This window comes from Penaeus monodon, chromosome 13, assembly GCF_015228065.2.
Source record: "Penaeus monodon isolate SGIC_2016 chromosome 13, NSTDA_Pmon_1, whole genome shotgun sequence".
Taxonomy (NCBI): Eukaryota; Metazoa; Arthropoda; class Malacostraca; order Decapoda; family Penaeidae; genus Penaeus; species Penaeus monodon.
This window is the reverse complement of record NC_051398.1, coordinates 4,218,569-4,241,459: the sequence shown is the minus strand read 5'-3', so window position 1 is coordinate 4,241,459 and position 22,891 is coordinate 4,218,569. Positions and strand designations below refer to the sequence as shown.

Genomic DNA, 22,891 nt, shown 5'->3' with positions numbered 1-22,891 from the left:
ATCTTTCTCTCGCATCTCATCTCTTCTTTTCTGCCTCTCTCCTCCTCCTAATCCTCTTCTTTTCTCTTCTCTCTCCATCTTTCTTTCTCTCCCCCTCACTTTCTTCCTGTCCCATCCCCTTTTCCTCTTCCTCTCCCTTCCCTCCCCCCCTTTCCTTCTCTGTGCCCCCCCCCCCGCCCGTCTGTCCCCGTGAGCGAGGGCGCGGAGGGCACCCGAGGGCACCCGAGGGTCCTTCGGGCCCAAGGAGCCTCGGATCACGGCGTGGGAACAGTCCTGGAATGTGTAGAGCAAATCAACCTGCTCCCTCTTCGCTCCCTCCTTTTCGCCCTCCCTCTCTCTCTCCTTCCTCCCTCCTCTCCTCTCTTTCTCCCCTCCTCTCCCTTTCTCCCTCCCCTCCCTCACTCTCCCTCCTCCCTCCCTCCCTCCCTCCCTCGCTTACACGGCCTGCATTCCTGCACTTCCGGACGCCCGGATCGCCACGACACTCGCCGCTGCCCATTGATTTCGTATCCGGTGCACGTACGCACTCGCGCTCTCTCTCACTCAGTCAGTCAAGCAGTTATCAGTTCACTCATTCGGTCACCCACTTACTGACTCACACTCTCATTCTCTCTCTCTCTCTCTCTCTCTCTCTCTCTCTCTCTCTCTCTCTCTCTCTCTCTCTCTCTCTCTCTCTCTCTCTCTCTCTCTCTCTCTCTCCCCCCTTCCCCCTCTCCTCCGTCCCCCCCTCCCTCTCACACACATACGCGCGCGCGCGCGTGCGCGCGCACCACACACACACACACACACACACACACACCACACACACACACACACACACACACACACACACACACACACACACACACACACACACACAGCCCGACGGGTCACGTGGTCCGAGGTGTCGGCGGAAAAACCAACAGGTCTATTTCGCGGCGTCGGTTGGTTTTTGGTGCAAGCAAGGGATGCCGGAAGGAGGGAGGGAGGGAGGAGATAAAGGGGAAAGAGTGATAAAGGAGGAAGGGAGGGAGGGCGAATTAGCCATAAAGAGAGAGGAGAATATGGGGTATAGCAACAAGAATTGTTTTATCTACGTCGAGAAACCTGACAGATAGACAGCAACACGGGGATAAGAAAGTGTGGAAAAACACATGTAATAACTACAATGTGAAAACTATGTTAACGCGACTTGGCTCCCTAGTAATAGTGCTTGCGATAAGCCGTGTCATTGACCTAATTACGGCAAGTGAATTTGGGTCCACGCTCTGGCATTTTTCCCTTTTTTGTTTGTTTTATTACTCTTGTTTATTTGTTTTGACTTTTCTTCTTCTTCTTTTCTTGTTCGTCGTCCGGATGTATGTTTGTTTGTTTTTTTATTGTTTCCTATTTTTTTCATTCTGGTTCGGTCGGTCGCTTCCCCTTGGCCTCGGCTCGCGGGCTATCCTTCGGGCCCCGCTGGCGTCTAATAGCCTAGCGATTATCGGGGGATTTTTTCCTTTCTTTTTTGTATGTTGATGGAGAGATTAGATCATGGGGGAGAGGGTCTCGATTGGCGGAGGGGGGGGTTATCTGCCGAGAGGGGGGAGGGGGGAAAGGGGGCTTTTAACATGCTTTAAAAATTGTTTTTTTTCGATGAAGGTGCAAGGGGGGGGAGGGTTATCCATGTTCTTGCGCGGAGGAAAATAAAAATATTATTTACTTTATCGGTGCGAGAAGTTCGGGTTCTCAACGAGCTCTTTCGGTCGTTACGAGTTTTCTGTCCCCGCCCACGTGCTTGTCATTCGAATCAGATTTTATTTGCGTGAACAAGATGCCCGTTGGCAGAAAAGCAGTGGAGTGGGATGTGGAGTCCGTATACCCAGGGGGAGAGCCCCCCCGGCCCGCCACCACCTCACCTGGGGATCAATACGCTCGCACAACCACTCGCCTCGCCAGCCCCGCGCCGCCCTGCCAGCCGCACGACCCACGTCCCCGCTCGCCCTCCTCGCTCGCCTCGAAATAGCGACAACCTCGTCGGAAAATGTAGCTCTGGCCCCGTGTCTGGGCCTCGGGGAAGCCCCTGGAGCCCTCTGCGCTCCGAAGGGGAAGGCGAGCTGACGAGAGGAGGGCCCCGAAGGACTGCGAAGGGCTCGGAAGAGCTCGGAAGTCGGGAGAGCGAGGGCTGGCCGAGGGCTGGCCGGGTAGAAAGTTTCTGTTTGGCTCGGCGGCAGCGTGCTCGGGGACCGTTCAGTGTGGCTGGAGGAAGGATCGGAAGCGGAGAGGAGCGAGAGCGAAGGTCTGGCGCGGACCGCGGGGACGGGACAAGGACCCTAGAGAATGTGCACGTGTGCAGTGACGCGTGCAACACTGCCAAAAACTGGGAGTGCTTAACCCACCCTCGTGTGTCTCAAGTTCGAGCTTGTGGTGAAAGAAAGTGGCACGAGAGAGAGCTGGATAAAGAGGAATTAGCAGGGACTGAGAGAGAGAGAGAGAGGCTGGAAACGGGGAGTTGAGTGACCGTGCGGCGTGTGTTGTTCGCTCGTGCTCCGTTACGGGACAAAGACCGAAATATCTCGTCATAGCCGGACTGCCACCCTCTGAAAACAGACAAGGGGGAACTGCCATCATTGTGATAAACCTCGATCGTGTGAACCTAGCGTGACTCTTGTGTGGACTCTAATCGGTCTTGACTCGCAGTCTGCATCCAACCAACACTGCCATTACGTTGATCTCCTGTGAATGCTCAAGTCAAGACAAGTTCTACCAAACGAAACGTGTCATAACATCACTGCCAATGTGTAAATAAGTCTTCAGGGATTCTTTACTGCCATCTGACACTGTCACCGTACACATACATCTGTCCGTGCTTTAAGAGATACCGAGTGTTCCTCCAAGATAAGTTCCGCCGCCGAGGGACGTGGTCGCCGCCGGGAGAGCCCCAGGTTCAAGGTACGTACGAGGTGCACTTCGCCCTTTGCCAGTCGCAGGAGCAGCCCGGGGGAGCGGCGGCGTTGCGAGGAGGCGTCCGCGGACCGCAAGTGGCTTACGTGAGAGTTCGAGGAGACGCCAGCCCCGACCTGGCAAGTCTAATCGCTGAGCGGCGAGGACGGGCGACTCTTGGCAACGCCGCGTCGGGCATTGCCACGGCCTGATAAATCTTGTATGGCTGTTGCCTTGGGCGCTGCGTGTGTGTGCTTGTGTGCAGGCACGGCGTGAGGGCCCAGCGAGTGGGAAGAGCCCGTGGGAAGGGCGGAAGGGCGGCCCGAGAGGCGAGGCAAGGCGAAAATCGTGGTGCGTGTGCGTATGGGTAAGGCGGACGTGGCAACGCTGCCTTGTGTCCATAGACAAGCCCATCTCCTGCCATCGAATTTTCGCTAAATACGGGAAACTCTCAAGTTTAATGGGAGGTCTTCGCTTTTTCTCGTCGAGGGAGGCTGCGGAGCGAACATTTAGTTAGGCTGAAGTTGAGGGAGACTTCTTGTCGTTTTCCAGCCCGCGTTGGGCTTTAAAAGGCAGCCTCTTTTTTGCGAGTGCGTTTAGGAGTAGTCATGTAACAAGCGACGCGCGCGGGGTGCGGAGTACGCAATTTCCCCCCAATTTTTTTCCCAAGACGGCGATGCAGTTGCAGCTTTCGCACTTGCCAGTTGCAGAGCACACCAGTAACCCAGTCTCGGCGCGACGCGGGACGGCCGCCCGCACGAGAGGAGGGCCGCAGAGCGAAAAAGCCTTCGCGGACCAGGAAATGTGGCTGGCGTATGTCTAACGGCCGTTCGGAGCGTTTCCCGGCAGAGGACGTGGTCACGGGGAGGTAGGCCTACGAGCCGGCTGGCTTGACCCGCGGGCCCCTTCCCTTGCCTCCGGGGCCTCGCCAGCGCCTCTCCCGCCCGCACGCACGCCCTCACAACCCACTCCGAGGGGGGGGGGGCGCGTTCAACCTCGCTGGAACCCCGAACGTCGTCCTCGGCACCATTTCTCGTTGGCAGGGACACCATCGTCGTCGTCACTGTCCTCTGGTGCTTGGTCGTGGGAACATCTTTTTCACCTTCCTTCTCTTCTTTCTTTCTCTCGTTCTTTCATTCATCCCCCCCCCCTTCCTTCCTCCCGCCCCTCTCTTCCCCTCCTCCCCCCCTCCTCCTTCCTTCTTCCCTCCTCCTTTCCCTCTCTGTCGACCGAGGACACTGCCTCGCGAGAGGAAATGCATCCTCCGGTTCAGATGAACCTCGGTGTCAAGTAAGCAAAAGAAGAGACCGTGGCGTTGCCTAGCGAGATCTTCGGTCTCCTCTCAGCATCTCGTTTGGCCGTCGCGCGATGATGCAATGACTCAAAGCCTCGGTCGCGCGAGCTCGTTGCTTGTTTTGTCCTTTTTCTCGCGTGTGGGGTGTTGTCAGTATGTTTGCTTTTTGTTATCATGTCTATTGTATTATTATTATTGTTATGATTGTTATTATGGATATATTATTTTATTGTTGGGATTTATTTATTGTTTTGTTGTGTATTATTTGAGAATCATTGTCATTTCCATTATTCTTATCGCTTGCCTTTTGTTTCTGGGAGAACCGTCGTGGAGAGAGAGAGAGAGAGAGAGAGAGAGAGAGAGAGAGATGGGGGGGTATAAGGGAGGGGAGGGCATAGTGCGAGGCTTAATGGAACCGCGACGGCCGGATGTTCGCGCTTCCGGTTGAGACAAGGCCAGGCAGGTGAACTTGTCATCCACCGCTGTTCCTGGGGTGGGGAATGGGGGGTGAGGGGGGGGCTGGCTCGTTCGCTCGCTTGATGCTTGCTTGCTTGCGTGTGTCACCTGCCGTTGCCGGCGTTCCGTGGTAGAGAGGGAGATTATGAGGGTTTTCGTGTGAAAGTAATGCAGTAGTTCTCTCTTGATTCTTTGTCTCACTTTCGCTTTCGTGTGTGTGTGTGTATTTATGTATTTATATAATATATATATATATTATATATATATATATATATATATATATATATATATAAATATATATATATAATTTTTGTGTGTGAGTATGTGTATTTAATAGATGATACACTCATATATATCATACATATACAATAATATATATGTACGACACACACACACACACACACACACACACACACACACACACACACACACACACACACACACACACACACACACACACACACACACACACACACATATGTATACATTACATTACATATATATACATATATGTACACATATGTATACATACACATATATACACACAAATTTACATATACATCAAATGTATATATACACATGTACATATACACATACATATTCTTCTTTTAACGGTAGGTTCATGTCTGAGCCGCCGTGGTCACAGCATGATACTTAATTGTAGTTTTCATGTTGTGATGCTCTTGGAGTGAGTACGTGGTAGGGTCCCCAGTTCCTTTCCACGGAGAGTGCCGGTGGTACCTTTTAGGTAATCTTTCTCTCTATTTTATCCGGGCTTAGGACCAGCACTTGACTTGGGCTGGCTTGGCCACCCAGTGGCTAGGTAGGCAATCAAGGTGAAGTTCCTTGCCCAAGGGAACAACGCGGCGGTCGGTGACTCGAACCCTCGAATTCAGATTGCCGTCGTGACAGTCTTGAGTCCGACGCTCTAACCATTCGGCCACCGCGGCCTTACACATACATATATACATACACAAATATGTATACATGTATATACATATATGCATTTATACATATATATTCCTACATATATATGTATGTACACATGCATATGCATATGCACATACATAGACATGCACATATATGCATATATAATATATATATATTTTTTTTCATGTATGCATATATACATATAATACTTACATGTATATATATATATATATACACGCATGTATATGTAGATGTATGTACATGTATACGTATATATATATATATATATATATATATATATATATATATATATATATATATATATATATAATACACACACACACACACATGCATACATACATATACATATACATATACATATACATATACATATACTTAGATATATGTACATATTTGTACATAAATATATATACTTACATTTATATATATATATATATATATATATATATATATATATATATATATATAATTTATACATAAAACATAGTATTTATAGTATATGTGTGTCTTTTATGTTTCTGGAGCACTAGGAGGTAGAATCCGAAGTCGGTGCGAGCGAGCTCCCCGAGCGTGGAGGAGGAGAGCTGATCCCGCGATGGAAAGAGCGAACTTGAGGAGGAAACGTTTCTCGTGCAATTGCATGTGTTGCTTTTCCTGCACTCCTGTTTCGTGTCTTTCTCCGTTAATTTCAGTAAATTATGCCATTCTGCTTGGCCTTATTTTTTTGTCCTACGGTGAACTATTTTTAGAGCTCTTAATTGCTCGATAAAAAACTAACAAACAAACATTAATGTTTATGTACATAGACCTACCAATACACAGACAGACAGACAAATGAAGATGGCTTCTCATGAACTGCATATCATTGTACAAATGCAGTACTTAATGAGATATGATGGGAGTTTTTATGTGTGAGTGGAGAGAGGTTTGTGCGAGCACGCGCGCGCATTTCAAGGTTGCCCGACGCGCCAGGTACGGCCGGTGGTAACGAGGCCTTTGACGGGAAGAGGTATGGGAGCGTAGACTTTTTACCTGGCGGAGGGGACGTACCCAGGCGCCCGCCCGCCCGCCCGCGCCATCGTCCCCGGCTACCTGTGTGCCAGGACGTGGCCGTCCCTCTGTGTTTGAGTCTTTTGGGATTCTCTCTCTCTCTCTCTCTCTCTCTCTCTCTCTCTCTCTCTCTCTCTCTCTCTCTCTCTCTCTCTCTCTCTCTCTCTCTCTCTCTCTCTCTCTCACTCTCACTCTCACTCTCACTCTCACTCTCACTCTCGTTGACGGAATTATATTATATATATATATGTATCTTCTATACATCCCTACGTTCCTCACCCTCTCTCCCTCCTCGTTTTTCACCCTTTCTCTCCCTTCTTATCTGTTTGTCAACGCCTGCCCTTTCGCCTTCCTCTCTCCCTCTCTTCGCTCCCACCGCTCAGCTGTTGCCGCCACCGCCCGCGCAGGGTCACTGACACCCTCGCTCGACACGCCACCGACAACCAGCCCGCCCTCCCTCCCTCCCTCCTTCCCTCTCTTCTTCCCTCCCTTCCGCCCTCCCTCCCTCCTGCCTCTGCCTCCCTCTCTCCCCCCTCTCCTTTTCCTCGCCGCGGATTTACATAACCGAAGTTTTGTTTTGCTGTCGCTCCCGCACACTCGGATCGTGACTGTGGACGGGGCCGCGAGTTACGTTGTCCTCTCTATTTTCCCTCTTATTCATTTTTTTTTTTTTCCCCAACGCAGAGAGTATGATTTGTGGTCTTTAAATCGAGAGTGAGAGTGGACGAGGTGCGGGCGAGTGGGTGACGGAGAGGGTGCGTTGAGTTAAAGTTCGGGGGCGTGAGAGCACGGCCGCCAGGGTACACATGACGCTGCCGACCTTGAGGGAGCGCCGTCACACGTTAGGTAACTGGCGTCGCTCGCTCTTTTCCGTAAAGAGTCTGGCCGCTCTCTTGCTCTCTTAGTTGTTGCTGCTGTTGCTGTTGTTGTGATTTTTTTTTTGTCTTTCTTGACTCAGGAATTCGTTTGTACTTGTTTTTTGTTTTTCTTACGTCTTGTCTTTTTTCGAGTTCCTGGCTTCGTGTTTTGTGCACTGCCTCGCTTTGAGACTCTCTCCCCCCCTCTCTCTCTCTCCCTCTCCCTCTCCCTCCCCCTCCCCCTCCCCCTCCCTCCCTCCCTCCCTCCCTCCCTTATCTATCTATATTTATCACCATGTATCTCCCTCCCTCCTATTCTCTCTCTCGTTTTCTCTCCCTCTCTGCCTTTCCTCGTCGCCCTGCCAGACCCCGCGCCCCGGTATCGATCCCCCTTCTCCCTCCCCCTCCCTCCCTACTTCCTTTTCACCCCCCTCCCTCCCTCCCTCCCTCCCTCCCTCCCTCCCTCTCTCTCAACAACAACATTGTCGGTGCAACTAAAGGAGTATGGGCGTGCAGGGCGGGCGGGCGGGCGAGCGGCAGTACCTTATGCGTATTTGGGTCCTTAAGTCCGCTTTTTTTCTTTCTTTTCTCTCGCTGTTTACGCAGGCAGAAGGCGAGGTTTCAGGGTCCGGCGCGGGGCACATTCCAGCGGTGGAGGTGGCGGCGGCGGCGGTGGTGGCGGTGACGGCGGCCGTGGTGGTGGCGGGGCTGGAGCGTCTGGCATTGATTCCTCGGGAGACGTGCTGGACCTCTGAGCTCGGCTGGTTGCTTGGTTGGGCGCCCTGCTGCTGCTGCTGCTGCTGCTGCTGCTGCTGCTGCTGCTGCTGCTGCTGCTGCTCCCCGTGCCTGCTTTACTTCGCTCGCTCGCTCCCTGGCGCTCACGTCTGCCTCGTCTTGCGTTTGTGTCACGTGCGCGCGCAGGAATAACCTCTTTACATTTTTTGTTTATTTTTTTTCTGTCTGCTCTTCGTCTACTTCATCATCTTCATTTCATCGTCTCTATTCGTGACTCGCATCAAGAATCAGGGATTTTAAGCTCGCCAAACCGACTCATTGAGTCCCTGATGAAGATATTAATTAAAGCCGGCTTCTGTCTTTACAAAAACGCTCGATTTCACGGTCCTGGAGGAAGGTGGCGGGTGCCGTAACCTGACCTTGTTTCACCCCGGCTGCGTGAGTCGACGGGCGAGGAAGCAGCCTCCTCGATGCGATTGATGTCGACCCTACTTCTCAAGGTCACTTACACCCCCCCCCCCTCCCCTCCCCGCCCCGCTGCTGCTGAAACAAGGCAAATGAACCGTCGGTGTCTGTATGAAGCTTAGACCAAGGAGTGTTTGCTCCTCGATTCGCTTCTTTTGGGGGTAAATAAGCGTCGCGGATTGTCCCCGAGGGTAATTGGGGGAGGGAGAGGATGTAGGGAAACTCTCGAAATGGCCTGAGGTCAAGTCAGGTCAGGTCGGAGAGGGTGACGAGGGTGCGCTTGAGGGACTTTCTCTTCGTCGGGTCATTAGTGGAGCGGCGGGGAGACAGGCGAGATACTCCGGCTGATCGTCGAGCTGGTACGTTGTTGTTCCTTCGTCTGAGTATTTAGTGCATCCAGGACGTGGAGTTGGTCATGTACGTGGAGGTCCGTGCGAGGAAAAAGAGAGATTGTGTGCGATTTGTGCGGCGGTGGACAGAGGGGGACTTGTCACAGGGATGGGGAGGGAGAACTGGAAGGCTTTGCTCCACTCGCGGCGCGGCGTCGTGCGCTCTGTGGGACGACCGTGTTTCTCCTCCGGGGTTTTCGTTCTCCTGCCGTGGGAAAGACGAGTGGAATTCCGGAAATGGTACGAAGTTGGAGAAGCTGTGGGCAGGAGAACGAGGGGCGAGGCGCTCTCGAGGGGCATCTCGGGGACGTGACCGCGCCCCGCTCGACTCCTCGGGCCTCGTCCTCCCCGCTTTTATGGCCACGAATTGGTCTCGGGGAAAGTTATTTATGGTTGTGTCTTGGGAGATACGGAGTTTGATTTTTAATATTTGTATTTCTTATTGAGGGAGGATATTAGCGTAACGGTTGGTAGAAGCGGGAGGAGGGAAGGGCGCGTTGGAATATGGGTTGGTTGTTTGTTTATGTAAACTAATGAGTGTCTGTTTTCTCTTCGTTACTCGTCTCTATTGTTTTCCGGGAGGTGAAATTGTGCGGCCGGAGCACAACCGCCATAAACCGTGACTTGAACCTCCCGTGGCGAGTGCGCCGTGGATTGCCCTCCGCCGCAAAGTGGGCTTCGGGCGCCCCTGGTTGTTGGGGCCACCGCGGTTTACGACGGGGCCCCTTCCTGCACTCCTCCGTGCTTGCCTGCGTGTCTGTCTCTGCCCGTCTGTCTTCCTTCAGTCCCGTCGGAACGTATGCTCGTGTGCCGCTCGGTTGCTCGTTCACTTTTTCTAGTCACTCGCACTCTCGTTCAGTCTCACTCTCATTCATCATCACGTGCGCTCGCTCGCTCGCTCTCGTTCATTCAGTCACTCTCTTGCTCGTTTGCTCGAATGACTCAGCCACCAATCTCTCTCTCTCTCTCTCTCTCTCTCTCTCTCTCTCTCTCTCTCTCTCTCTCTCTCTCTCTCTCTCTCTCTCTCTCTCTCTCTCTCTCTGGTTGACGGAAGTTCGTCAAAGGACACCGAGAGGAATGTGCGATTTCCCTTAGCACTTTCTGAGGAACGTCAGTTTTTCATACTTTTCGTAAGAGTGCACGAGAAAACAGTACAGGAGACATTACAACTTTTTTTATAATGCGATTATAATTCGGAGTGTCTGGCGATTGTTTTTTTTTTTTTTTTTTTTTTTTTTTTTTTTTTTTTTTTTTTTTTTTTTTTTTTTTTTTTTTTATACCAAAAAGTTCTTCGGTTGCCTCGCTCCCTCACCCCGGTCATCTTTTCCTCGGTGAATTAGCACATCTGGATTTTATGGTTTGTGACTTGGGAAGGGGCGAGGGGCTTCTGGGGGGAGGGAGGGAGGAGAGACAGGCAGACAGACAGACAGACAGATAAGGAATATTCTCCCCCCCTCCCTACACCTTTCTTCACACGAGCCTGTTTTAAAGAGATACATTGCCGGCGGTGCTTGCGCCACGGGGACAGCTAGCGTAGCGGGGCAGGGAGGGGGGAAGGGGAGGGGGGTAGGGAGCGAGGGAGCAAGTGGTGTCGGCGCTGGGGACGGCGGCCCTATTAACACAATGTAGTGAGAGCGGGAGGAGAGTGCGAAGGGTTGGGGCGGCGGGCGCAGGGCGGCAGGGCGAGCGAGGGTTGAGGGCTCAGGGTGAGGGTGAGGGACGGGACAGGGCCTAGAACAATAGCTCGGGGAGGCGGCGGTCGTACGCCAACCTCGCCCACAGTTGCCAACGTGTGTGTGTGCACTTGTGTTGCCACCGCCGCGACGCCCGCCGCGCCTCCCGTACCTTCTGCTTTTCTTTCTTCCTTCTTCCTCCTCCTCTCGAGGGAGACGTCTCGCTCGCGCGCCGCAGTCAGCTGTTGAGCGAGCGAGCGAGCGCGCGCGAGATACGCAACAATCGACGCTTTTTAATTTTAAATGGCCTCGAACAGACAATGATTAGCTTCATAAACAGGATATGTAGTTTGATAGGAGACGACGCGACGCGAGCGCCTTTCGGCAGGGAGGCCCCGGCGGTCGCTCGCTGGGGGACGCAGAGGCAGCCGTCGCGGGGCAGGGAGCCTCCTCGCCGACTCGCTCGCTGCTCCTGGGGCGGCGGGCGGCGGGCGGGCGAGGGCGAGAGGAAGGGTGTGCGTGCGGGAGGACTTGCGTGCGTGCTTGCTTGAGTTCTTTGTTCAGGCGCTCGACTCCTGTGCGACGTGAGTTTGTTATCGTGGACGCGTGATGGAAGCGGGCTATCATTCCAGAAGATAAGATAAGGCTTGGTGTAATCAGATAGAAAGGAAATGCGCGTGTTGCAACGAAAGGCATTTGAGCCATGAGTCACCCGGCGTGTGTTGGGGGGGGGGGGTAAATGCCGGGTTAAATAGCATGACCTGGTATCCGATGCGCGCCAGGTGGGGGGAGGAGGGGGGGATGGGTGAGGAAGGGAAGGAGGGATGGGAAAAGGGGAGGAGAAGGGGGGTGAGGAAGGGAGGGAGAAAGGGGAGAAGAGGACGAGGGGAGGGAGTGAGAGACAAGGAACAATGGGCCCGGGAAGGGGTAAGTAGAGATGGGCAGATAGATGGGTGGACGGCGAGGGCGTGCGGGCGTGCGGGCGGGCGGCGAAGGAAGCATCCGGCAGCGACGAGCCCTCGCTTCCGCCCGCCCGCCCGCAGCCTCATTCGCTTTTGTATTATGAAAGCAATATCGACGGTGGGGAGCTGACGAGGGAGGTGGCGAGCGCCGGGCGGCTGACAGGGACAAGAGAGCTTTCTTCTGAAACTCGAGGCACCCTCTGCGCCAAGGCCTGCGGAGGGGCCGCGGTGCCCGGGAGGGAAGTGTGTGCGTGCGTTTGTGCGTGCGTGTGAGCGTGGCAGGCGCAGGTGAAGGCAGGAGGGTCTGCCACCTGTTGACTCCACGCGGCCGGGAGCAGCCAGGCGTCGCCGCGGCCACTCCGGTGTGAACGCTTTTAACGCCGCCGCCACTACCACTCGCACTCATTCACTCGTACTCGCGCTGCCGCACGCTCTTAACCTAATTACTTCCTAGTTTTTATTTCCGAGGGGTTTATGCGCGGCTCTTGTTAATGCCATTGTTTCTCTCTTTCGGGTGTGTGTGTGTGCCCGTGCTCGGAGAGCTGCCAGAAATAGGTTGGGGTTTTTGGAAGCCGCCGCTCGCGCCTCTTCCTCGAATCCCCCCCGCCCTTCGCGCGAGGGGGGCGGGGCACGGCGGGTGGGAAATGCCCGCTGGTGTAGCTGGCTGGAGTGAATGCTCGCCAGGGCGGGGAGGTTGGGCGGCCGACCTTTCCCGCCGATGCAATGGAAGGGAGGGTTTAGGGGGAGGGGCAGGGGGCTTTCATTGCAGGTGCTCCGTCACCCCCCCTTCCCCCCCCGCTTCCCCATCGCTCAAAACAGCCAACGTTGAGAAGCCACAGCCGGTGCGTGGGCGCGCGCGCACGCGTGTGTGGTTGTAAACGAAACCGGAAATCTGGGTGCGTGTGAATCACTGGCTCGCTCATTCATAAGACTGCGTCGCCCTTTCTATCTCTTCCGCTCTCTCCCTACCACCCTTCGCTCTTCCTCTCTCTCTCTCTCTCTCTCTCTCTCTCTCTCTCTCTCTCTCTCTCTCTCTCTCTCTCTCTCTCTCTCTCTCTCTCTCTCTCTCTCTCTCTCTCTCTCCCCCCTCCCTTTTTTTTCTTCCTCGCTACCGGCAGAGCTGCGCATGCGTCATCTCGCCGCCGTCGACCGACGTGTGTGCTTGAAGTTTCCGCTTTTCCGTGGGATGTTGAAACAGCTGATGGCGGACGAAACATTTTCTATCGATGTACATTATTTAGAAAGAAAATGTTGTTTCATGGTTATTACTTCATTACTAAGTGTTCATTATTTTACTGTACTTGCATTCCTGACTTTATTTTGTATTCCTTCATTTGCATTCGTAGTGGAAGGCAGGCCTCTAATGTGGCTTCTCTCTTCTTTGCAGGGCTATAAAAGCATTCCAACAAGTTTTATACATTGATCCTGGGTTCAGCCGAGCCAATGAAGTCCATCTGCGTCTGGGGTTGATGTTCAAGGTCCAGAGCGACTACGAGTCCTCGTTGAAACACTTCCAGTCTGCGCTCATCGACGCCGGACCCGCGTCCTTCTCCAAGTTGGAGAGTGAGTTCACTCGGGATTTTCCTCTTTGTTGGTGACTCTTTTCTTCTTCATCTCCTTTCTTTTCTGTGATTTTTTTTCGTTTCCTCGTTTTTCAGTTTTTTTTTCTTTTCTTTGTGCGCTTAATGACGTTTTGTGGTAGGACGGTTTGGTTTCTTTTATGTAAATGGTGTCTCTCTGACCTGTATATCTCCTGCACTGTGAAGATAGGCATTCTCGTCCTTACCTTTTCCACATTAAGTAGTGTTGGCTCGTCCCTTTGCTTCGATAATCGCAATTGAAAAGGTTTGACCTGGAGCTAAACCGGCTGTCGCTGCCCCTTCCAGTAAGGTTCCACGTGGCTCACCTGTACGAGCTCCAGAACAAGCACCGGGCGGCGCGCGAGGCCTACGAGACCCTACTGCAGGAGCAGGAGTTGCCCAACCACCTGCGGGCCGACATCCAACGCCAGCTAGGATGGATGTACCACACCGTTGACAGCTTGGGAGAGAAGTCGTACCGCGAGCTGACCGCAGTCCAGTACCTGCAGAAGTCCATCGAGGCCGACCCCAAGAGTGGCCAGAGCCTGTACCTGCTGGGTCGGTGTTACTCTGCCCTTGGGAAGGTGCACGATGCCTTCATCGCCTACAGGAACTCCGTGGATAAGTGCGAGGGCAATGCGGACACGTGGTGCTCAATAGGGTAAGTCTGCTCTTCGTCATGCATGCTCATTCGCAGCAGTAGTAGTGTTGCTGTCATTGTTATTATTATTTATTATTATTGTTATTGTTAATAATATTAGTATTGCTATTACTATCACTATTCATATTAAACTTATTTTAATATCATAAGTATTCTACTTTATAAGAAAGTTGATGTGTGTGTGTGTGTGTGTGTGTGTGTGTGTGTGTGTGTGTGTGTGTGTGTGTGTGTGTGTGTGTGTGTGTGTGTGTGTATATATATATATATATATATATATATATATATATATATATATATATATATATATATACACACACACATATACATATACATATACATATATACATACATACATACCTGGAAAAGGTCAACTAGAGCCATGATTATTGTTAGACAGCTGCTTTGTATTTCTATATCTCATAAATCGTACGGTGATTGGCAAGTATCATCCATTTCTAAACAGAGCCCTCTCTGTTTCCAGAGTACTTTACCAACAGCAGAACCAGCCAATCGACGCCCTTCAAGCCTACATCTGCGCAGTACAGTACGACAAGGGACACACGGCCGCGTGGACGAACCTCGGGATTCTGTACGAGACGTGCAACCAGCCGCGTGATGCACTAGCGTGTTACATGAACGCTACGAGAGGTAGCAACAAACCCGTGAATCCAAATCTTGCTCCACGTATAAAATTTCTCCAGCAGCAGCTGGCAAATGCCCCCATGCCCAGCGTAACTAAACCTCGTCAGTTGATGAGCATTGAGGAGGCGTGGAACTTACCCGTCACAACAGACATGTCTAACAGGCAGCAGGGACAGGGCCAGGGCCAGGGCCAACAGATCGCCAGCCAGCAGCGGCAGGTGGGCCCGGGCCAGAATTCCTTCCAGAAGTATGGCCAGCAGTACAGCCACTCTGGCTCAGGAGGCCCCCCGCCCCCGTACCAGGCGCCCGGCAACGACGCCAAGCGCTTCAAGCCCGACATCGCCGGGGACCAACAGCGACCGCACTTCTACCTCAACCAGCAACAAATGCAGATTCTACATTACCAGCAGCAGAACCAGGCGAGCCTAACACCACAACAGCAGCAGCAGTTCCAGCAGCTGCAGCAGAACTTCCGCCTGATGCAGCAGCACCAGATGAAAATGCATCAGCAGCAGCAGTTGCAACAACAGCAGCAAGCAACAGCACCAACAGCAGCAGCAACAGCAAACCGTTGTTCAAGGCCCCCAGGTGTCCCCCAGCCTTGGCCAGCAGCAGAACTTCGTTGCAGGAGGACAGATGGCGAGACCAGTGGTGCCGGGAGCGCCAGGATTCACTCAGGCAGCAACAAACGGTGTCAATAGAGGATTCATTGGCCAGAGACCTCAAACGCCTACGAGCAATTTCAACCAGAACAATCAGCCCTTCTCACAACCTTCCTCAACCGGGGGATACATCAACCAGACTCCATCGTACACCAATGGAGGAGTACCAACAACGTCTGCAGGATATGGCTTCAATAATGGTTACAATAGTAATAATGTCAATGAAGCACTCCCAAGAGACCTTACTGGTGTTACACCAGAAACCACAGTTAGTGACCAGGAACTTCAGGAACTCATCAGCCAACGAGAATTCACAACTTCTTTAGCTGAGGATTTACTCAACCGGCTAGCACAGGGCGAAGATGTCATAGACGAGCTGGCCAAGGCAGGAGACGTGGGCCAGGAGGTTGCTCTGCCAAACACCGAATTCTCAACCTCAGCCACGTCGTCGTCTACCACGCCAGCTCCCACCACGGATGTCGTCCAAGCGCCCATACAGTCAGGACTCTCTTATATTAAGCAGGAAGTTCCCGACACGAAAATCTCCACACAAACACATGTACCAGAGACTAAGCCCCGCATTGGCAACATCAGACTAAGCCTTGATCGCGAAATAAAAGTGGAGCAGGCCTCGGAGCCTGTGTTCACGACGAACATGCCCAGCTCAGACATCGTGTCCGGCTGCAAGGGCCGAGGGGCGAATGCGAGAAACAGCAGCATGATCTCAGACAAGCAGTTGCCACCGTCGCCACCTGATCCTCCTAAAGTGAAGCTAACCAATGAACAGCTTCTTCCCAACACACCCTCAGTCCTGCTTGACAACAAAAAGCTTGCATTTTCACCTCAGTTGCAAGAGTTTTGCTTGCAGCACCCCATTGCCGTTGTGAGAGGCTTGGCGTCTGCTCTGAAGTTGGACCTTGGGCTCTTCTCCACCAAGACCCTGGTCGAAGCCAATCCAGAACACATTGTCGAGGTTCGGACGCAGATGAAGCAGGAAGCGGACGAGAACATCGACCCAACAACGGAGATCAAGTCCTGGCCCTGCATCAGCCACAGGTCACACACCACCATTGCCAAATATGCACAGTATCAGGCGTCGAGTTTCCAGGAGAGCCTGAAGGAGGAGCAGGACCGAATTGCTGCCGGGGCGCCGAAAACGGACGACTCCAAAAAGAAGAAGGTTCAGAAAATGATCAAGTTCGGAACAAATGTTGATCTGTCGGACGAAAAGAAGTGGAGAGCTCAGCTGCAAGAACTCATGAAATTACCAGCCTTTGCCAGAGTGGTTTCTGCAGGGAATATGCTCTCTCATGTTGGGCATCCCATTCTGGGCATGAACACAGTACAACTATATATGAAGGTTAGTATTTGGATCACTGTTTATGCTGTGTAAGACAACGCATACAGACTATCCCTCCCAAGAAACAACTGTTTACAAGTATTTTTAATAGTTTACTTTAAAAAATATTATGTATAACACTTGTATGGATAAATCACCAGTCCTTTTATGCTTTGTTACAAGTTTCAAGTTCATATTTGTGTTGCAGGTACCAGGGGCCAGAACACCAGGGCATCAGGAGAATAACAACTTCTGTTCCATCAACATTAACATTGGGCCTGGGGACTGCGAGTGGTTCGGAGTGCCTGATGCTTATTGGGGAGTCATAGCCAATCTCTGTGAGAAGTAAGTAGTGGAGTTGATTCTTAGCAAATTGTGATTTGTCTGTGTAAATATTTTGCCTGTATCGGAACTTCCATGTAGAGTTTAATTTTGCTTTTGGAACTCGACTCTTTCCGAGCACTAGAACTAAAACTGTTCCCCTTTACAGAAATAGAACCAATTATTTGCACGGTTCCTGGTGGCCAGATCTGCAAGAACTTTATGATGAGAATGTACCAGTATATCGTTTCCACCAGAAGCCTGGCGATATGGTGTGGGTTAATTCAGGTAAGTGTGGCTATGTAGGTTTATTGTCTTTTATAATGATGCAGTAATGTCAGTTCATTTTGGTTAAAATTCCGTTGGATTCAAGAAAGGAAATGCATTATTATTCCATATTTATGGTCGTTTTCCCTCCCTCAACAGGATGTGTTCATTGGGTTCAGGCAGTCGGTTGGTGCAATAATATTGCCTGGAATGTAGGCCCGCTTACAGCCAGACAGTACACTTTGGGCCTGGAACGCTATGAATGGAACAAGCTGCAGGGCTTTAAGTCCATCGTTCCGCTCGTCCATCTTTCGTGGAACCTTGCCAGGAACATCAAAGTGTCTGACCCAAAACTCTTCGACGCAATCAAGTAAGCTTCCGAGTGCTGGGCACCACCGGTTTCGGGACCGAGAATCACTTGTGATTTTTTTTTTTTTTTAATTGTCGAATTTTAGAACAATAATTATGTGGTTCAGTGTGCTAATGTTGTATTTTTTCTTCGTTTAGGGGCTGCTTGATGCGCGCACTCCGTCAGGTGTGTTTGTCATTGGACTTCGTGAAACAGTGTGGCCTTGAGACCAAGTTCCACGGACGCAATCCCAATGAAGCATCTCATTATTGCGGTGTTTGTGAGGTCGAGGTAAGGCACACGTGCTGTGGATTTCCCTTTAAAACGCTTTCTTCTCTCTCAGTAAATGCACTCAGGATTTTATTGTTGTAGGGCTTACATGTTGAATATTTCCAAGGGTAACTTGTACTCATACATTTGTCTTTCCCTCAGGTCTTTGATGTCCTGTTTGTGAAGGAGCAGGAGCGACGCCATGTGGTCCACTGCATAGACTGCGCGCGTCGCCAGGCCCCGCGCCTCGAGGGCTTCGTAGTGCTGGAGGAATACCATTTAAGTGATCTCTGCCAAGTGTATGACAACTTCATTTTACACTCCGTAAGTATTACTCAGAGCAATCGTGTCTTCAAAAGGGAAGTAGGGTTGTCTTCGGAGAATGGACTCATTCAGGTTTATTGTTCTTTGGATTGAAGCTAAAATAGAAATGACAAGTATTTTAGAAATCTGATCTTGTCTTTTTAAAGCAGTAAGAATCTTTTAGGCGAATGCAAAAACGAGTATTCAAAAGACAGCAGCATGACTCTGGTACATAGAATGTAAGGTATTATTTTGCGTTTCATTGGCTAATTGGTCGTTCTTTCCGTTGCAGGTACAGGGCCAGAACATGTCCGGCCAGGCCCCCACTCCTCCCCCTACCTCCACCACTCCAACCCCACTCACGTGACCTTCCTCAGGCCTAGTGGCCGCCCCTCTGTGCTCGTTTTGACCGGGGGCGGTTCCTAGCACCCGCAGGAGATCTCTCATTCCTGGATCTGTAAGCCCAGAAGGAGAACTGCCCTTGCCTGCCTTTGCAAGAACCCCCCCACAACTACCAGTCTTGCAAGAACAAAACAGAAATGTGTTAGTGAGCAGCAGTGTTGACAGACTGTGGAAAAGGACACAGCTACTGCACTGCTAGTAGCATTAAGTTATAACTAAGAGTTTTACGTCACTGCCAGAGCACCTTCCAGAGGCCTTCTCTTTTAGCGACTCCGTATAGTCGCGTGAGGCCGTATTTTTCACACCAGATTCTTGGAAGTTGTTGCAGTGCAAGAAATGGGCATTACGAGATGTTGATTAGATCGAATGAAAGGAGAAAGTGTATGGTCTGTGTGATTGTTTGGAAGCGCCCTGTAGAAAAGAAACCAGAACGATTAGCTGCTTCGAGAGCTGCCACTCGCCCAAGCATAATGATTTGATCTCATGGAACTCAAGGACCCGGGAACGGCAACACTGACGACGGAAAAGTAGTTTTGGCTTGTGTGAGCGAAGTGCTGCCGCGTGATGACGCGCCAAGTGCATCAGGACTCGTGCAGTTGCACAACCCAGGATGTTGTTTCCTCAGAATAATGTTAGTGGTTGCCACGATGGTAAAACAACCAGTGCTGAAGTAGCAGTAGTTGGGGTAGTAGAAGTTGCGTGTGGTTCATGGTACTACCCATTCTTTATTTATTAGCCTTGCCGACACATTATGTTCTCCTTCGAAGTTACCAGCCAAGAGACTGGCCTAAGTTGTAATAGAAATGTGCATATATGTGTGCTTGCATGCTATTCTGTCTGTGTGCACACAAGCACTGGTACACATGCATGCTTGTTCATGTACGTATGTGTACAAATGCACACCTTTGTATGGGCATTTGTGTATGTGTGTGTGTGTGTGTGTGTGCACCCGTTCGTGTGTTTGTGTGTGTGTGTGTGAGCTTATGTGAGTACGTATGCGTGCTTTTGAAGCATCCATGCGTCCATTCACGTGTTCATGCGCACGTGTGGAAGGCGTATGACTTCACTCCCGTGTCTGTGTATGTGTGCGTGTCTTTCAATAAGAGGTTTCCAATCACTGCCACCGTAAGTGAGTGTTTAATCTTGTGATAATCTCAACTGCCACAGAATCTACAACTTCACAAACTCTCTCTTGGAGCTTACAGATTTATCTCTTCCCACATGCATTGTTACGAATGATTTGTGTCAGCAGTTTTGTTATTATTTATATATATATATTTACAGTATTTTTTTTATTTGATGCATTATGTTTCCTAAAATTGATTTCTATTTAAATTTAAATATTCTGCAATGTCCTACATGGTTCACTATTGTCTTAAAGGAGAGAGGAATACATGTACGGACTTTATGGCAAGTTATAATTATAAGTTGAATGAGTTTATATATACATAATCAATATTATTTTTGAAACTTAGTTTACCATAATTCAGAGTTCTCTTCTTGATTTTATACAAGAATTATTTACCGAAAACAGGGCATTCCTCAAAATCATTTGGGATAGTTTAGTGTTCTCTCTCATTCTGTTAAATATTTATTTTTGTTTCTATCAACATAAATGTGTTACCAATGTTAAAGTAGTATTAAGTAAATATCATTTGTAATGAACAGGCCGATGAATTGAAAGAGAAAATACTGTTTTTTATCGATTGGGAAAGGTTTGTAACAAAAGTGCTGTATTGGAGTATCCATTTGTAAATTGAATTCACCAGCGATTCCGGCAATTGGGAAAGGTCTATCATTACTCTTGTGTCTATCAAGTTGGTTCACATGTGCAAAATTTAGGCTGTACCAAATTGATTTATGCATACAACTATAAATTTAATGAACACATGGATAATTGTGTAAGTACGGTTATGATGGCAAGGAAATGATGATTGCATGATCAATTATACGACCGAGAATTACGATTGGTAATTAAGCCACTAGAAGCTGATACTTGTTCCTGCTCATGCGCAATTTCAGTTGTGTTGTGTTCCTGTGCCCAAGTCAGCTCATGTCAGGTGGATATGGAGAGCAGAAGCCCCTTCAGATGATATTTTTTCGGAAACCCTGGAGGAGTGCGAGGAATGACGAATGAAATGCTCAACAAATTGTACCTGAAATGGGCGTGCCTAAGGAATTACGTTCCACATTTTAAAGATAATTATCTGCCAATACTGTTGACTACAAGTCCTTATGATGTCCTCGCATTGTGGAAGGCTTAAATAAATGAATAAAAAATGTTATAAAAAAAAAACATGCAATGTGAGCTCTGAGCCGAGAACTCTTGAACAATATCCATACCAGAAGGCTGTGCACCAAGAGCCGAATCCCAGACAGACTCGCGGCAGCCAGACTCCGGCGGCGGAGGCTCAGCACGGTCACAGGCGGTGTCGAGCCCAGCCGAAGGGGTGTTTTAACCATTTTCCCCCTTTTTTTAATGATCTCCTTTTCTCTTTTCCTTCTGTCATTATCTTTCCATCTCCTTTGGTTAGCCGTGAGTTCTGTCGCCGGATTCCGCCCACCCCATCATCACCCCTCTCAACCCTCCCTTGTTGACCCCCCCCCCTGCTCTTTTTTCATGCTAAACATTCAACAGATTTTTTTTTCTTGGGTTTTATTTTATTATTTTTTTCTTCTTTCATGTCACACATTCTAGTTTGTGCTCAGTATTACGCATGGAACATACTTTTTCATTCTTCGTGTGAATTATTTGTCCTTTTTAAAGAGAAAAAAAAGAATTTTATAAAAAAGCAAGATGTCTATCATATATCAGAGAAATTAGTTACAGTCATGCAGTGATGATATTAGGAGAACCTTGTACTGTATGCAGCTGTAATATGGGCTTCTCCATTTTCCTATAATGTAAATCTAGCACTGTGTTGCTTATAGTTAAGTTCTATTTATGTTATTTAATACGTATGGAGTTGTATTTGTATGTAGTGTATAAATCACCTAAGACTATTATTTCTCCTGTGTAACTTTTAAGTGTTGTCTCAGCTCTGCTAGTTGATGAGCTCCTATACATTTGTACAATTTTGGGAAAAGGGATTTTTTGGGCAAAACAATGGATGTAGTTACTGAGGTGTGGGTGGAGTGGAACTTCTAGCAGTTAGGGGTAAAGCATGAATTACAATGCTATCGTAGAGTTCCACTGTCTTGCAAAAAAAAAAATCTCCATTTTACATTGTAAATCTCTTTTATCATCCATATATAAATCTCCCATCTGTGTATCACATTGAACAACTACTTCCATGTTAGTATCGCAAAAGTTGATTGGTTAATGAGAGCTTCTCCGCTCACACCTGTTTCAGGGATCTTTGTCGACCTTCGTGTCCACTACTGTACAGAATAAGTCTGCTAATAAAGCCTAACTCACTGGATGCTGTGTTTGCTTTCTCTTTCTCCGTCTCCTTTGCGGGTGACGATTTGGACCTTCATTTAAGAATTCCTTTAGCTCCAAAGATTCTTAGTCATCGGTTTAGAATGAAGTCTCGTTTCGATGGAACTTTGGAAAGGAAGTTTGTTACCCAGGCAAAAACACGAATGAACGTAAAATACAATATATGAATCTTCCTGCCTTACTATCCCTGCCACTCCCACCTGATGCGAACGTGGATCACTTTTGTCACACGGTCTTTCCCCAGATCCCACCTTCCCTGATGAAAACTTCCTGATACTACACCTTCACCTCCTTCCTCTGATACCCAACCTAAATCCCCAGGTACTACTCCCTACTTTTCAGACTTCCATCTCTACCCTTATCACACCCGTTGATTGAGCCTCAATGACTTCTGCTCCAACGTTCGAGGTTTTCGTTCTCATAGACCTAATCGTCACCATCCAAGACCCTTCCGAACATACCGATCATATTTTATATCATCCCCTCCCCCCACTCTATCTCATCTATACTCGTCCATCAAAATACACCATGCACTATACCTCCCTTTCAAACCACTGTTTTTTTGCTCAATTATACGCATCTTTCTTCGCCGTTGGGACACAGTCGTTCCCTCTTCCCATTTTTTAATGCCTTCAAAAATACTTTCTCAACTTCAGCCACCATTTCGGTGATTTCAACTGTCGCCACACTCTGGGGTGACTACCACTACGTCCCGAGGCCATTCCCTGGAACGCTTTCTGTCTAGCACTGATCTTGTCCTTTTTGGCTTCAGACTGGCCCACTCACTTTGACATGAGCACACAAACCTTTCCATGCCTTAACCTTCTCTTTTTCCTTCCTTCCATCTAGATTTTAATTGGTCAATTCTGGACCACCTTCCCTATTCTCCTCTCTCCTATTTCCTATGTCTATGTCCCAAC

At 49.6% G+C, this 22,891-nt stretch overlaps 1 protein-coding gene across 1 annotated transcript in view; it reads left to right on the top strand.

The window, feature by feature from the left end:
- Positions 1–21,951, top strand: part of LOC119580045 (histone demethylase UTY-like) — a 150,005-nt gene extending 128,054 nt beyond the window's left edge. The window contains 10 exon segments of the mRNA XM_037927942.1: positions 13,121–13,296; positions 13,620–13,974; positions 14,456–15,152; positions 15,154–16,638; positions 16,826–16,962; positions 17,108–17,226; positions 17,365–17,575; positions 17,713–17,845; positions 17,987–18,148; positions 18,420–21,951. Coding sequence (XP_037783870.1) covers positions 13,121–13,296; positions 13,620–13,974; positions 14,456–15,152; positions 15,154–16,638; positions 16,826–16,962; positions 17,108–17,226; positions 17,365–17,575; positions 17,713–17,845; positions 17,987–18,148; positions 18,420–18,494 — 3,550 coding nt within the window. The 3' untranslated portion in view covers positions 18,495–21,951.
- The last annotated feature ends 940 nt before the right edge of the window (positions 21,952–22,891 follow it).